At 34.4% G+C, this 16,252-nt stretch overlaps 1 protein-coding gene across 1 annotated transcript; it reads right to left on the bottom strand.

The window, feature by feature from the left end:
- Positions 1 to 595: 595 nt before the first annotated feature.
- Positions 596 to 1,848, bottom strand: LOC111439886. The gene has a single exon (XM_023077354.1). It carries the CDS (start codon positions 1,649 to 1,651, stop codon positions 752 to 754), a length of 900 nt encoding a protein of 299 aa, XP_022933122.1. The 5' UTR covers positions 1,652 to 1,848; the 3' UTR covers positions 596 to 751.
- Between the last annotated feature and the right edge of the window lie 14,404 nt (positions 1,849 to 16,252).

Here is a 16,252-nt window from a genome sequence, read left to right as displayed (position 1 = left end):
GCAATTCTTGACCTCAATAAGTGTTTTTTAGTCATCTATCCACGTGATCACTTTCATTCATATGTGGTCTTAGTTCATTCATGTACCCTTTCTTCACTCGAGTGTCACATGCTCATTAGCTTTCACCTAGGTTCATCCGTCCCAAAACCACATTTTATTCAGAGAGGTACAATTATAATACCATTTTGTAGCGCTCCCACGTCTAGGATTGAGATTAAGATTCAAAATTCGGATCCGAAACCTAATAAAGATGTAGAGGAATGTTATGACCATTAGGTGCCGAATCTGGATTTCAAATTCTAATCCGATTCTAAAATCAATCTCGAACATTATTTATGATTTAAAATTAGAATTTTGAAGGATGAAAGCGGGAAATCTTAATCCAAAAGGTCAGACATGTCCCCAATTTGATGATTTAATTCAATAAGAAGACAAAGGGCAATAATAGAGTTGTGCAGCTGGCTTGCTTTAGAATTGGTACTGTCTTGTTTTAAAAAAAAAAATTTTGATGCTTATATTTAAATTTAATTTCTATTTCAAAAAACTATGACAATCAATTTTCCAATTTAACCATAATAATTTACGGGATAGAGAATTGAGCTAGGGCAGGAACACGGATAAAGAAATTTTTAGAAGGCTCTAATCTCGCGGGATAAACGGACATCTATAACTACACCATTATCAAACAAAATAGTTGGTAAAAAAAGGTCGGTTTACACATTTAAACTGACGCTTGTCGTATCGGCGAATTTCAAGCACTAACGCTGCTGCCTTCCTCGGCGGCCACCGCCTCCACCGACGGTGGCCCATCAAGACCGGGGAACTCTGGCGCCTTTCTGTCCTTAAACCGCCGGGCCGCCTTCCGGTCGGAGTCGCCGGAATTGGAAAACAATTTCATTTGCTTCCTCAAATCCTCAATCCCCCTTTTCAAAAGCCCATTCTCCATTTGCAAAACATCGAACTGACGCTTCACTGAAAAATAACCCAAATCCAAATCCTCATTTCCGAAACTACCCTTCTCCGATCTCGAATCCCCACTCTCCACGTGTTCGATCCCGATCTTATCCAGCAACAGCAATGGAGCCGCCCGAAACGAAATCCCACCACTCACCTTCATCCCCTCCGCCGCTGGGACCTTAAGCCCCCATCGGAACCTCACCGCCGCACAACTCAGAATCGGAACCGCCGTACTAGCAGCCACTTCCAAACCAGAAACCGCCTTCGAAACAGCACTTCTAACATCCACAGATTCCTCCTCCGATTTCAGAACCTTCTGGAACATCATCGAGGAGGACTGCGATTTCTTGATCGAGAAATCGCCGAGTTTCGGCTTGAAATGGAGCATGAAGGAGGGGTTTCCACGGCCGATTAGGTCGAATTCGGCGCTCATGAGCATAGGCGAAGAGATCGGGGAGCCGAAGGAGCCGATTCCAGTTTTGACGATTACTGAGAAGGGATTTGAAGAATCGTTAGGGCGATAAGAGAGTTTGAAGGAGGGGCCGGATTCGAAGAGGGTTGAGAGGTTGAGAGAGAGGTCTTTGGCGGTGCCGGCGGCTATGGCGGATTGGAAAGGGAGGCCAAGAATGCTGAGAGGGACTTTGGCTCTCAATAATGGCTTCTGATCTTCGCGGAATTTCAGAGATGCTTTCATCTTCCTTCTCTGAAAACCCTAATTTGGAATTGAAATTGAAAGAAATTAGAGAGGGAATGGATTTTTGTAATTGAGGAATTGGGGATTTGAAATTTGAACGAAGAAAAACGCTTTGTAGCGGAGATTTCGCTGAATTTTATCTACGTTTATGGAGTTGGGGGCTTTAGGGGCTGCGGGGCCCGCTTCCCATTACTCAACGAAGGTTTTCCATTGTTCGGTCCCTTCTGGAATATGGGATCATTTTATTACCGTACCCGAGATACCAATTTCCAACCTTCACTCAATTGTCTGAACCATAGTGGCTAAAATTTGAGTCTGAGTTCTGGGCTGGCTACATCGGGGAGGGGTAGAAGCAATGGATTGAGTGTATGGATTCAATTTCTTCTTGTCCTTAGGATCATCTCTCCTAGTCTTGATCTAGTCAGTCCTCTTGGAATTATCTCGAGCTACTTACTCCCTCTCTTCTTTGAGTCAAGCTACTTCCTCTCGATACTTCGTTTCCCTTCGTCAATTCATTTGTTTAGGGTTAGAGCGAAAGCCCATGCAGTCTTTCATCTGTATCTGAAGGGGAGAGGCTTGTTGATAACGAACAAAATTCTTTGTCCAGTTCAAATTGGCTGCCTGAATTTCATTCTTCCTCTTCACAAAAATTTTCATTTATTTTTACGAGTGTGGAGATCAACAACATCTTGAATTTTAGTGCGGAGATTGAACCTTGTTTTTATTTCTTTGATGTTATTCAGCAACATCTTTGATCATATCAATGATTTGACATGACAATTGGGTTCGATCTCGTTTTGATAAAAATTGGATCTACGAACTCATATCACAAATGCAAACACATGATTTCTACTTGAGGAAGAGTTAGATCAGATTTGTCATGAGGATTAAGATCAAGAGAAAGAAATTTTCTTTCGGAATAAATTACTTAGATGATCTTAGTTTACAAATCTAAATACAAGAAAGTTTCTCGTGACATTTAAGTTCGATGTAGCGTTTTTCTTCAAACCATAGCTTCATCTGCCCTATTGATTTATCCTTTTGCATGGTATATCGAATGCTTATAGAGTGCAACACTCCTATTTTTCATACTTAGATAGAGACGTCACTACATGCATTACATGACATGACTATTATGTGTGGAAGGATCATTAAAAGTTTCGAAATGATGTCGTATACGAGTTTTTAAAGGAAAATAATGAAAGCTATTATCCTAACTTTGCTTCTATGGCTGTTGCAACAACGTTGTCATCCGTGCAGGGGTGCATTTCCTTTACATGAAAAATAAGATTAGCACGTAACTTGAGTATTTTAAGAAATGCTCAGTAAGTAACCCTATTGTTGGGGTTGAAAAATGCATACACAAGCAATCATGATGGGACCTATCCTTTTAAAATTATGTAGCATGACCTTAGGTTCCACTTTCTAGTCTAGGTAGAGTTGAATGTGTGGTACTTCCTCACACACGGCCCATGCATGCACACATGGACCCACATGAAGGACTCGTATACGTACTCACTGACTTGGGTTTTCTCCAAACACCATGGAAGGGAAGGGCCTGCATGATATCATGGCGAACATAAATACGGTAAAATACACATCCACACTAATCATAACGGGGAAGTATCTCAATGTACATGATACATGTAAAAATGCATGAGGTCCCCATAGCTTAAAATCATGAGATAAGCTTATGATGCAACTCAAACCTCCACTCATACATAACATAACGAGCCTAAGGAACATGCATACACAGTTCTTATCATATCTTTCATACTTGACATATTGTACATGGAATGGTGCAAGGAGGTTTATGCATCATAAATTCAATATCATAAATATGATTCTACAAGATAGCATAATCATATTATAGCATAACTTATAAACATGGTATGTCACAATCTAGCTTAACATAGCATAACATGACATAACATAGTATAGTATAACATAGCATAGCAGTCATAAACCTGACATGAGCAAGGACAACGGGACATGCGCCATCATACATCACACAATTTGTCCAACCAAGTCAATAGTAGAGCCACTTACTTGGTTGGCCTAGGCTAGAGTTACTAAATAATCCAAGTACTGCCCTAAATCTGTTCCTCAACGTCCAATTTAACCTATGTGGACCCACCACATAAGATTAAAATATATTAACGACCTTACTTACCTAAAGGTATCAAATAACTCCAACTTTCAGCTCATAATAATTTAAACGGAGCGAATAGGGATCATACTGACCTGAAATACTTCAAATAACGTCAAAAATAGCTTAGAGAGAGATGAAAATATAGAAAACGAGTCGAAATAGTCAAACCCAAGCCAAATGAGCCATTAGGAGTCACTTGGGTACGCCAATCAGAGCATGCCAGAAGAACAAATAAGTTTAAAGTCGCACCTCCCAAATTCAGGATATCAATGATTCACTTTCAAGACTAAGTTTGAAGAACAAATAAGTTGTTTCACCTTAGAACTTAGATTTATCGTACATATCTACGACGCTAGAATAGGTAAACAACTCCCAAACCCTGATTGAGTTAAATATAAGTATGAGAATGATTTTCATACCCCGATTAGGTGTAATACCCTAAAAATGAAAGGAATTAACTCCAATAAGAATAAGCCGCCCATGTAAGACCCAAAGGATCAAAAGTGAAGAAATTAAAAGATTAAGCAAAGACGGAATCTTAAGCAAGTCATTCCTATATCCTAACAAGTAGTCTTAAGGAGTTAAGACCTTTTTAAAATGATCGGGAAGGAAAAAGAAAGCGAAGAGAACGAAAAGGTCATTTTTCCAATTTTTAAGGAAATTTTTGGATTTTTATTTCCATATCTAGAAGGAATTTCAAGATAGGGAAGAAGGAAAAAATCACGAACAAGGATGAAGAATTTTAGAAAAATTATGGATTTTTTAGGAAAAAATAATAAAATATTCGAAAAGTGGCAAATTACCAAAGTACCCCTGGAAGAATGAATAATTACGAAAATGCCCCTTTGATCAGAATCGGAGCATCTATCGTGACCAGCTATGCAAAATTCTTCAAAACTCAAATATCAACCGTTGAATCTCCTCCAAAATTGGATATGATCTAGAACACGTACAAATCATCACATCCATGACTAGTATTCAAAACCAAGGTCGATAAGGCTTTGATCGGAACTGATACTTTTTATGAGTTATCTAGAAAGTTCAATCTCCGAATCACAATAATTTTAGAGCTCTCGATGTCGGTTTAAGCTCCTCTTATAAAGTCTGAAGTAGGAGCAAAGATATGGAACAAGAATCGAGCAAGGTCGATCTCCTAATCGTAAACTATAAACGTTTGGATTATGGGTCTCCTACTCTCAAGTTTCTTTCAAATTCGATAGCAATTCTCCACCCTTTCTCCTCAAACTTATTTCTATAGTTTCTAAACAAGATTACCCACAATTTTTATGAAGGAATGGAGTGCTGAAAGTGCCTAGAAACCATTCCCCCAATTCAATTCACCATTGAAGAACTTCAAGGAAACCTTGAAAATCTAATCCAAAGCTACACGATTATTCGTCGAGAAAGAATGATCCCAATTCATTTCGGCACCTCCAAGGAATGTTTCCATAGAAAACCACGAAGAGAAATAACCTCGGGAGTGGGCCCAATTGAAGGAAATCAGTTTTGGGCTTAAATTGTGGATAAGAGTCGAATTCCTATCTACGGTCTCTTTTTCTTCAAATTAAGGATTCCTTTAGCTTCAAAGGAAGAATTTGAGTAAACTTGATGAAGGAATCGAGAGCTGAAACGTCGTAGAACAAGTTACCCAAGAGATCGAAAATCTGGCGTTTCGGGTGAGTTGCATACCGAGAACGATTTCTAGAAATTAAGGTCTCACACTCAAGACATTTCTCCAAACCAATACCTTTAGCTTGAGGAAAGGATATGGAAGAGGTACCATAAAAAAATCGGGCCTTGAAAACCCCTAGAATCGGCTACTCAATAAGAATCCTTTGTTTTTACTCTGGCGAAAAAACTGATTGTGGATGAAATTTGGAGGTGAATATCTTAGGTTACGATCTACGAGAAGGTACGAAATCAATCTCAAACTCTTCCTTGTAACGCCATCTTTAAGTTTCATGAAGAGATCGAGGGGAAAAACGGTGTTATTGGAGCTGTGGAGCTCAATTTTTCAGACTGATCGATGATCGATTTTCAGACTGATCGATGCTTGTTTAACTGGACCGAACAAATCAGAGTGAATTAACTCTAATGGTTTCTTTGCTTTGAAATTTGGCTCTTTGTATGGTAATTGACGAGCTTTACCATATTGACATCCAACGCAAACAACGTCCGTTTTGACTTGAAGTTGAGGTAGACCTTTGAGCATGGATTTCTCCCTAATTAGCTTCAACTTGTGGTAGCCGACATGTCCCAATCTTGCATGCCACAGATATGTTGTCTTATTCTTTCGGGTCTTGTCAACATAGGCAGACTCTACAAATAGGACATAAACGGACTCCACTCTTTGCCCTTCTATTGTCAGCTTTCCTATTATCTTAATAGCTTCATAGACTTTCACATCTTCTAGCCCAAGCAAGACGTAGTTTCCTGATGTTGTTAGTTGTGACATTGACAACAAGTTCTTCTTTATACCCGGTACATGATAAACATTATGTAGTGACACTGTATCAGATTTATTGCCAGACATAATTGTCGTATTACCGATCTGAGCAATTGACAATTGTGTGCTATTTGTTGTGCGTACCATACGACTTCCTTTGTACTTTTTCTTGTCTTGCAATTGTTGGGTTTTATGTCTTAAAACTCATAGTTTGTAAACAAAAACATATTCTATTTTCAATAAAGTTATTATTGATGTTTATTCAGTAAAGATTGTTATTGAATAAAGTGAATTTTACGATTATTAATCTAAATCCAATATACTAAGAACACTTTGACTATAGTATGATTACTTGAACTATATATAGAGATATAAGAGTGGATCAAGTTTAAGTATATAGTCAAAATGATCTATAGTGGAGGGATAAGACTGAGTATCTTATATTGGGGACACTATGGATGCGGCCCACTTTTGTATATGATATAAACAATGTGATCACTAAATTGTACATGCGGAGACATGTGAGTGGGGGCGTCCTATGCAATGAGTATTGCATAAGATCGGACAATGAAGAAAATCACTCTCACTTTATAATGTTGTTTACTGTTGAGACTGATTTTTTTTCATTCGATGACTTAGGTAACTTGATCTTAATCCTGAGTTAACCATGAACTTCTGTTTATTCAGAATTATCCTTAGATTTGCATGGGTGAGAGTGTCTCGAGTTCGCCGACTCAATAAGCCTCCCATTTCAGGAGTAAGACTGGGTGAATAGCTGGGGACATAGGGTGCAAGATGAAATTCACTCCTACCCACTTTTAGGGATAGTAGAGAGGTTGTTCCCTTAAGTACTAACTTCATGTCTTGAACAAGGGGCCACACCCTCTCATTGGCCTGAAAGGGATTCAGTTTATTGATTGGACCACAAACCAATGATTCATTAGAGGATCAATGGGACATAAGGAACAAGAAGTAACTACAGGGGTAAAATGGTAAATTGATGTAACTCTAGTTACAAACAACCTATGAAGGATCAACTTACTAATCATGATTATATCAAATGGACCAAAATATATCTATAGTGAGGGGAGTTTAACTACTAGGGACTATGGTGGAGTGTCCTAGTAGTTAACGAATGTTGGTTAACAAGGTTAATGAGTTTAGCCAGTTAATCTCGGATCGTTAGAGCCCATAATCTATAAGTCCATTAGGTCTCCCTGCTATCTCATATCGGACTAAACCATAGAACAGTGTGACGAGTGAGTTCGAATTATTCGAATTTGAATTAGGGAATATGAGTTAAATATATACGATATATTTAACCACATTTTTATTTTATTTACAAATTAAACAAAAAGATTGAATCAGAGATATTTAAATAAGATTTAAATATTTTAATCAATATTGGTCCGAATGGATTAGGATGGGCATTTGAATTAATTAAATTGTTTAATTAATCCTTTAATATTACCTTAATTTGAAATTAATTATTTAAATTAATGGTTGAATTAAAATGGAGAAAGTCAAAATGTTGACTTCACTTAGTGGAAAAATACATGTTTGAGTCACGGGAATTTTGAGTGTCAAAATTAGGTTTAACAAAACTTGCATGTTTGCCTAATAAACCTCACAAATTTGAGTGGAATTTTGAACGTTAAAATTTGGTAATCTCAAATTTGGATGAACATACAAATATTACTATAAATAGAGTGACCAAGGAACATGTAAAATCTTTCTCGAAAAAACTTTGAGAAAATCCATCGCAAACTCTCTCTTCACATATAGTAAATCCTTTCCAAGTTTAGTCACTCATCGGATTCCACAATCCTGTTCTAAGACTGGAGAATAGTAGGGAAGACACTAATGGTGGTTCGAAACCGGTTGGTGAGGAAAAAGGAATTTTTACTACAAAAGGTTAGTACTCAAACTCCTTGAGTTTTACTATTTATGAACATGGTAGCTAATTTACTCATTGATGTACTTAGAGTGCCTACGATCCAAATTGCTTCCGCATGTATTATAACAACACCATCAGCAATTTCCTCTGATCGCCAGTCATATGGTTTAAGCATCCTGAATCAATGATCCAGTCATTCTCATAATCAATATGGTCTCTCATCATCGCCATGAGTGCTAGCTCGTCTTCTTCTATGGCATATAGTACCTCTGCATCAAATTTCTCCTCCATCCCATGTTGGAGGATGCCACATTGCTTTCCACAAATTTTGTTTTGGACCAACATGTTGGCTTTTTGGCCTTGATCTCACTTTAATTAATTTCAATCAATTAATTGATGTTTTGATGATAACAAACCTACTTTTTAATTATTAACTATTTTCAGTATTTTGAACTGTCCACAGTATAAGGTCGGGAATAACGATTTCAATGACTTTTCAATTACTCAAATCAGAGCTAAAACGAAAATTACAGTCGAGACAACATACCCGGCGTGATGATGTGGCAGCAAAATCAAAATGATGGACAAATCAAGATATATCAAAGTATGACATTTATGATTTTTGGAGAGTAACAAATGGTGGAGTTTTTCTTATTACTATATTTTTAAATAAAGTTATTTTTACAAAATATAAATTTGAATCTAACCGTTACTCACATCGATTTTTATTATTACTATATTATATTATTATATTATTATATTTTAAAATTTTGGTGGTTACTCACATAGTTTTTATTATTATTATATTATTATATTTATAATAAATTTTGAATTTCATTTGACCGTTACTCACATAACTTTTTATTATTATTATATTATATTACTATTATATTAAAATTTTGAAATAAATGAATTTAGAAAATTTTCTTACTTATTTACTTTTAATCTCCACCTTCCATTATTCCTAACACAATCCAATGGTCAATATTCAATCCTACATTTTGCCACTTTTCTCCCCTATATAAACTCATCTTCCCCACATTTTAAAATACACAACTTACATACATTCTCCAATCCTCATTTGTTCAAAGTCTCCATTGTTTGTTGCTCTCTCCAAGCTTACAAGTTCATTTCTTTTCATCTTATTCTTGAGAGGGATTATTTTTGTATTGTGAGGAAATAGTTGTGAGTATCCCAAATTGTAAATCTACTCTTTGAGAGAGTTGTGGTGTGTTATTATCAAACTCAAATACTTGTATCGGTTTGATCCTGCGCCGTGGAAAGGATTGAGTTTGCTCTTGAACTCGTAAAAAGAGCGGTGTAGCGGTTTGGCTCAGATCCGTGGAAAGAGTCGAGAAAGTTCTTTATTCAAATTCCCAAGAGGCGCTTGGGGAGTGGAGTAGGTCGAGTTTGACCGAACCACTATAAAACTACGGTGTCATTTTCTCTAACTCTTTTCTACTTAATTTCAAAATTATTATTGTGATTTATTGCATGTTCTACTTGATTATTGTTTTGACTTGAATTACTTTGTTATAGTAATTATCATCTTCTACTTATTTGCAAAAAGTTTCATCATTAGAAAAATTAATCACGTTTAAACACTTTTATCGTTAAAACCCTATTCACCCCCCCTCTAGGGTTGCCATACCGATCCAACAATTGGTATCAGAGCAGGTTGCTCCCATAGATTTTTTATCTAAACTTTATTGTTCGAGCTTATGGCAAACCTACGTGTTAAAAATGGTTTTAGTGAAGGGCAATCAACTTCTAGGCCACCTTATTTTGATGGAACAAATTATACATGTTGGAAAGCTAGAATGAAAATTTATTTGCAATCCGTTGATTATCAATTGTGGTTAAATGTTAGTAATGGTCCTTACATTCCAATAAAAATTGTTAATAATATTGAGGTGCCTAAATTAGAAAATGAATTTGATGAGCATGATAAAAAGAAATGTTCTTTTAATGCTAGTGCTATCAATTGTCTGTATTGTGCCTTAAGTAATGACGAATTTAATAGAGTATGTATGTGTTCTTCGGCATATGAAATTTGGAAAACTCTTGAAGTAACTCATGAGGGAACCAATCAAGTTAAAGAAACAAAAATTAGCATGTTAGTTCATAATTATGAACTATTTAAAATGGAGGAAAATGAACCTATTGGTGATATGTTTACTAGATTTACTAATATTTTAAATGCTTTGAAAAATCTTGGAAAAGTATATTCTACTTCCGAAAATGTAAGAAAAATTCTTAGGTCTTTGCCTAAAAGTTGGGAGGCAAAAGTGACGGCGATTCAAGAAGCAAAGGATCTCACAAAGCTTCCTTTGGATGAACTCGTTGGTTCTCTCATGACACATGAGATTACCATGAACGGGCACATGGAAGAAGAATCCAAAAAGAAGAAAAGTATAGCCCTAAAGTCCATCAAAGTTGACTCTGAAGATGAGGACGTCCTTGATGAAGATGATGTCGCCTACTTCACACGTAAGTATAAAAATTTTATTAAAAGGAAGAAACAATTCAAAAAACATTTCACAAATCAAAAAGAGTCAAAAGGTGAAAAGAGCAAAAACGATGAGGTAATATGTTATGAATGTAAAAAGCCGGGTCATATAAGAACGGATTGTCCTCTCCTCAAATCATCTAAGAAATCCAAGAAGAAAGCAATGAAGGCTACTTGGGATGATAGTGATGAAAGTGCAAGTGGAAGTGATGAAGAAGTAGCAAATTTTTGCTTCATGGCTCATAGTGACAAAGAGGATGAACAAGAAGATGAACAAGAAGATGAGGTAACTCTTGAATCTCTTTCTTATCATGAATTATTTAAACTTGTTGATGAGATGACAATTGATTTAGAAAAACTTAGTTCAAAGTATGTTGTGCTTAAAAAGAAATATAAGACTTCAATTATTGAAAATAAGTCTTTACTAAATGAAATTTCTTGCTTAAAAGAGAAGTATCATAATATTGTTAAAATTGATGTACCTTGTGAAAAGCATGTATTTGATTGTGATGAGAAAAATGCATTACTTGATAAAGTCAAGTCTCTTGAGCATGATTGTTGTGAAAAAGATAAATTAATTAAATTGCTCAAAGAAAATGAATCAAATAATTTGCAAGAACTTGGTAGGGCTAAGGAGTCTATTAAAATGTTAACAATAGGTGCTCAAAAATTAGATAAAATACTTGAAGGAGGTAAGTCATATGGTGATAAAAGAGGATTAGGCTATATTGATGAATGTTCTACACCTTCAAGTTCTAAAACAATATTTGTTAAAGCATCCCCTATCTTGTCTAAATCTAGCAATAAATTTGTATCTAAGTATGATAAATCTAGATTTGTGCCTATATGTCATTATTGTGGTGTTGAAGGTCATATTAGACCTAAGTGCTTTAAATTGAAAAATTCTCAAAACATTCCTTTAGGAAGAAAAGTTTCTCAAAATACAAAATTTAACAATGTTTTAGAAAATAATTTTTCGAATAAAAATAGAATACACAAATTTAGTCCAAGAAATAAATTATTGCATAATGTTGTTTGTTTTTCATGTGGTAAGTTTGGACATAAAGATTATTCTTGTTACTTATCTAAATACAATGTCTTTAATATGAATGCAAATATGAAATGGATTCCTAAATTTGTGAACACTAACTTTCTAGGACCCAAACAAGTATGGGTACCAAAATGTCAATTTTGAATATCCTTGTTTTTAGGTTTGTTTGAAAGCCTCCAAGAAAAATAAGTGGTACTTGGATAGTGGTTGCTCAAGACACATGACGGGTAATCCATCCAAGTTTGTGAATCTTTCCAAGAAGGATGGTGGCTTAGTAACCTTTGGTGATAACAAGAAGGGTAAAATAATTGGTAAGGGTACTATAGGTAATGACTCTTGTACTCTCATTGAAAATGTATTGTTAGTTGATGGTTTAAAGCATGACTTACTTAGCATTAGTCAATTATGTGATAAAGGTTTTAGAGTTGTATTTGATAATAATAATTGCATAATTGAAAATGCTAGTGATAGAAAAGTTTTGTTTGTAGGAAATAGAGATGATAATGTGTATACTATTGATTTGAATGATTGTCCTACAAATGATAAATGTCTTTCGGTTTTGCTTAATAACTCTTGGCTATGGCATAGAAGACTAGGACATGCTAGTATGTACTTGATTTCAAATATTTCAAAAAAATTCATTAGTTAGAGGTCTTCCTCAACTTAAATTTGAAAAAGATAAAATTTGTGACGCTTGTCAAATGGGTAAGCAAACTAAGTCTTCTTTCAAATCTAAAAATATGATTTCTACTATTAGACCTCTTCAACTACTCCATATGGACTTATTTGGCCCTTCTAAAATAGCTAGTTATGGAGGAAATTATTATGCTTTTGTTATAGTGGATGATTTTTCAAGATTTACTTGGGTTTTGATGATAAAACATAAGAATGATGCTTTGAAAAGATTTGCTAGTTTTGTAAAAAGAGTTCAAAATGAAAAAGGATTTTTAATTACTAAAATTAGGAGTGACCATGGGGGAGAATTTGATAGTGTTGCCTTTCAAAAATTTTGTGAAGATAATGGTCTTTCTCATGACTTCTCCTCTCCAAGGACTCCTCAACAAAACGGTGTGGTTGAAAGGAAAAATCGTACTTTACAAGAATTTGCTAGATCAATGTTAAATGAGTATGATTTACCTAAATATTTTTGGGCGGAAGCCGTTAATACCGCTTGTTATATTTTAAATAGAGTTTTAATTAGACCTTCATTAAATAAAACTCCTTATGAACTTTGGCATAACAAAATTCCAAATGTTGGGTATTTCAAAGTTTTTGGTTGTAAATGTTTTATTTTGAACAACAAAGAAAAGCTTGGAAAGTTTGATTCAAAAACGGATATTGGTATTTTTCTTGGCTATTCATCTACTAGTAAAGCTTATAGAATTTTCAATAAGAGAACTCTAATTATTGAAGAATCTATGCATGTGGTATTTGATGAATCTTGCAATAATATTTCTAATGAGTCTATTTGTAGTGATGATTTAGAAAGAAATTTTGGAGACTTACTCGTTAGTGACAACGGCAAGGAAATTGTTACGAGTAAAGAAGAGGTGAGCTTAAAGGAAGAAGGTTCTTCATCAATGCCAAAAGAATGGAGGTATGCCTTGTCTCATCCCAAAGACTTGATTCTTGGTGATCTCGAACAAGGTGTGAAAACTCGCTCTTCTATTAATTTATTTAATAATCTTGCTTTTGTTTCTCAAATTGAACCAAAAAGTCTTAAGGATGCCGAAAATGATGAGTTTTGGATTTTAGCCATGCAAGAAGAGCTAAATCAATTTGAAAGGAACAAAGTTTGGGAATTAGTCCCGAGGCCATCTAATACTTCTATTATTGGAACCAAATGGGTTTTTAGAAATAAAATGGATGAAAATGGGAATATCATGAGAAATAAAGCTAGACTTGTAGCTCAAGGTTATTGTCAAGAGGAAGGCATAGATTATGAAGAAACTTTTGCACCCGTTGCTAGATTAGAAGCTATTATAATGTTACTTGCTTTTGCTTCTTACAAAAATTTTGTATTATATCAAATGGATGTGAAAAGTGCATTTTTGAATGGTTATATTATGGAGGAAGTTTATGTAGAACAACCTCCCGGATTTGAAAATGTAGAATTTCCTCATCATGTCTATAAGTTGAAAAAGGCTCTTTATGGCTTAAAACAAGCTCCAAGAGCTTGGTATGATAGACTTAGTAATTTTCTTATTGGGAATGATTTTAAAATGGGCAAACTCGACACTACACTCTTTATTAAGATTAAAGAAAACGATATGCTATTAGTGCAAATATATGTGGATGATATCATATTTGGTTCTACTAATCCTTCTTTATGTGAAGAATTTGCTAAATGTATGCATAGTGAGTTTGAGATGAGTATGATGGGAGAACTTAGTTTCTTTCTTGGACTTCAAATCAAACAACTCAAGGATGGTATCTTCATCAATCAAGAGAAATACACTAAAGATTTGCTCAAAAGATTCAAGTTCAATGGAGGTAAGATTGCAAGAACTCCCATGAGCACATCCACTAAGCTTGACAAGGATGAAAAAGGTAAAAGTGTGGATATTAAAACTTATCGAGGTATGATTGGATCTTTACTTTACTTGACCGCTAGTAGACCCGATATTATGTTTAGTGTGTGTCTTTGTGCTAGATTTCAATCTTCTCCTAAGGAATCTCATTTACATGCGGTTAAGAGAATATTTAAATATTTGCTTGGAACTATTGATTTAGGATTGTGGTATCCTAGAAATGTTGAATTTAAATTGATAGGATATTCTGATGCGGATTTTGCCGGAAGCTTACTTGATCGTAAAAGTACTAGTGGAACTTGTCAATTTCTTGGTAGTTCCTTAGTTTCTTGGTTTAGTAAAAAGCAAAATTCGGTTGCTTTATCTACTACCGAAGCGGAATATATTGCGGTTGCTAGTTGTTGTGCTCAAATTCTTTGGATGAAACAAACTCTTTGTGATTTTGGATTAAAGTTTCATAGTGTGCCTATATTTTGTGATAATACAAGTGCTATTAATTTAACTAAAAATCCTATTCATCATTCTAGAACTAAACATATTGACATTAGACATCATTTTATTAGAGAGCATGTGCAAAATGGACATATTATTCTTGATTTTGTAAACTCTAATAATCAACTAGCCGATATTTTCACCAAGCCATTGAATGAAGAAATTTTTTGCAAAAATAGGCTTGAGCTTGGTATTATTCGTTGTCATATATCTTGAATTTTATAATTTTTGAATGCATGTTTTTAGGGGGAGCCATTACGTCATTCTTAAATGTATTCTCTTTCGATTGTTCTTTTTGATGATTACAAAGGGGGAGAAAATTAAGAAAAATATGCTCTAAGTTTGTTGTTTTATTATTTATGAATCATTTACTTGTTTGATGTTTCATAATTTCTTGAGGCATTAATATAGGGGAGAATATGCTTGAGTAAAATTTATGATAATATATTAGCATGTATTGGTATTATTACATGGATGGTGTATTACCTTGGGTTTTATGAATTTTTCTTGAAATGGTTTGTCATCATCAAAAAGGGGGAGATTGTTGGCTTTTTGGCCTTGATCTCACTTTAATTAATTTCAATCAATTAATTGATGTTTTGATGATAACAAACCTACTTTTTAATTATTAATTATTTTCAGTATTTTGAACTGTCCAACAGTATAAGGTCGGGAATAACAATTTCAACGACTTTTCAATTACTCAAATCAGAGCTAAAACGAAGAAATTACAGTCGAGACAACATACCCGACGTGATGATGTGGCAGCAAAATCAAAATGATGGACAAATCAAGATATATCAAAGTATGACATTTATGATTTTTGGAGAGTAACAAATGGTGGAGTTTTTCTTATTACTATATTTTTAAATAAAGTTATTTTTACAAAATATAAATTTGAATCTAACCGTTACTCACATCGATTTTTATTATTACTATATTATATTATTATATTATTATATTTTAAAATTTTGGTGGTTACTCACATAGTTTTTATTATTATTATATTATTATATTTATAATAAATTTTGAATTTCATTTGACCGTTACTCACATAACTTTTTATTATTATTATATTATATTACTATTATATTAAAATTTTGAAATAAATGAATTTAGAAAATTTTCTTACTTATTTACTTTTAATCTCCACCTTCCATTATTCCTAACACAATCCAATGGTCAATATTCAATCCTACATTTTGCCACTTTTCTCCCCTATATAAACTCATCTTCCCCACATTTTAAAATACACAACTTACATACATTCTCCAATCCTCATTTGTTCAAAGTCTCCATTGTTTGTTGCTCTCTCCAAGCTTACAAGTTCATTTCTTTTCATCTTATTCTTGAGAGGGATTATTTTTGTATTGTGAGGAAATAGTTGTGAGTATCCCAAATTGTAAATCTACTCTTTGAGAGAGTTGTGGTGTGTTATTATCAAACTCAAATACTTGTATCGGTTTGATCCTGCGCCGTGGAAAGGATTGAGTTTGCTCTTGAACTCGTAAAAAGAGCGGTGT

The sequence above is a fragment of the Cucurbita moschata genome, unplaced genomic scaffold (assembly GCF_002738365.1).
Source record: "Cucurbita moschata cultivar Rifu unplaced genomic scaffold, Cmos_1.0 Cmo_Scf00113, whole genome shotgun sequence".
Classification (NCBI taxonomy): Eukaryota; Viridiplantae; Streptophyta; class Magnoliopsida; order Cucurbitales; family Cucurbitaceae; genus Cucurbita; species Cucurbita moschata.
Note: the sequence above shows the minus strand (reverse complement) of the source record. Positions and strands in the feature narration are given on the sequence as shown.

What these genes read in the sequence shown, in the direction of transcription:
- LOC111439886 (XM_023077354.1), bottom strand. Translation starts at nt 1,651, where the DNA reads ATGAAAGCATCTCTGAAATTCCGCGAAGATCAGAAGCCATTATTGAGA.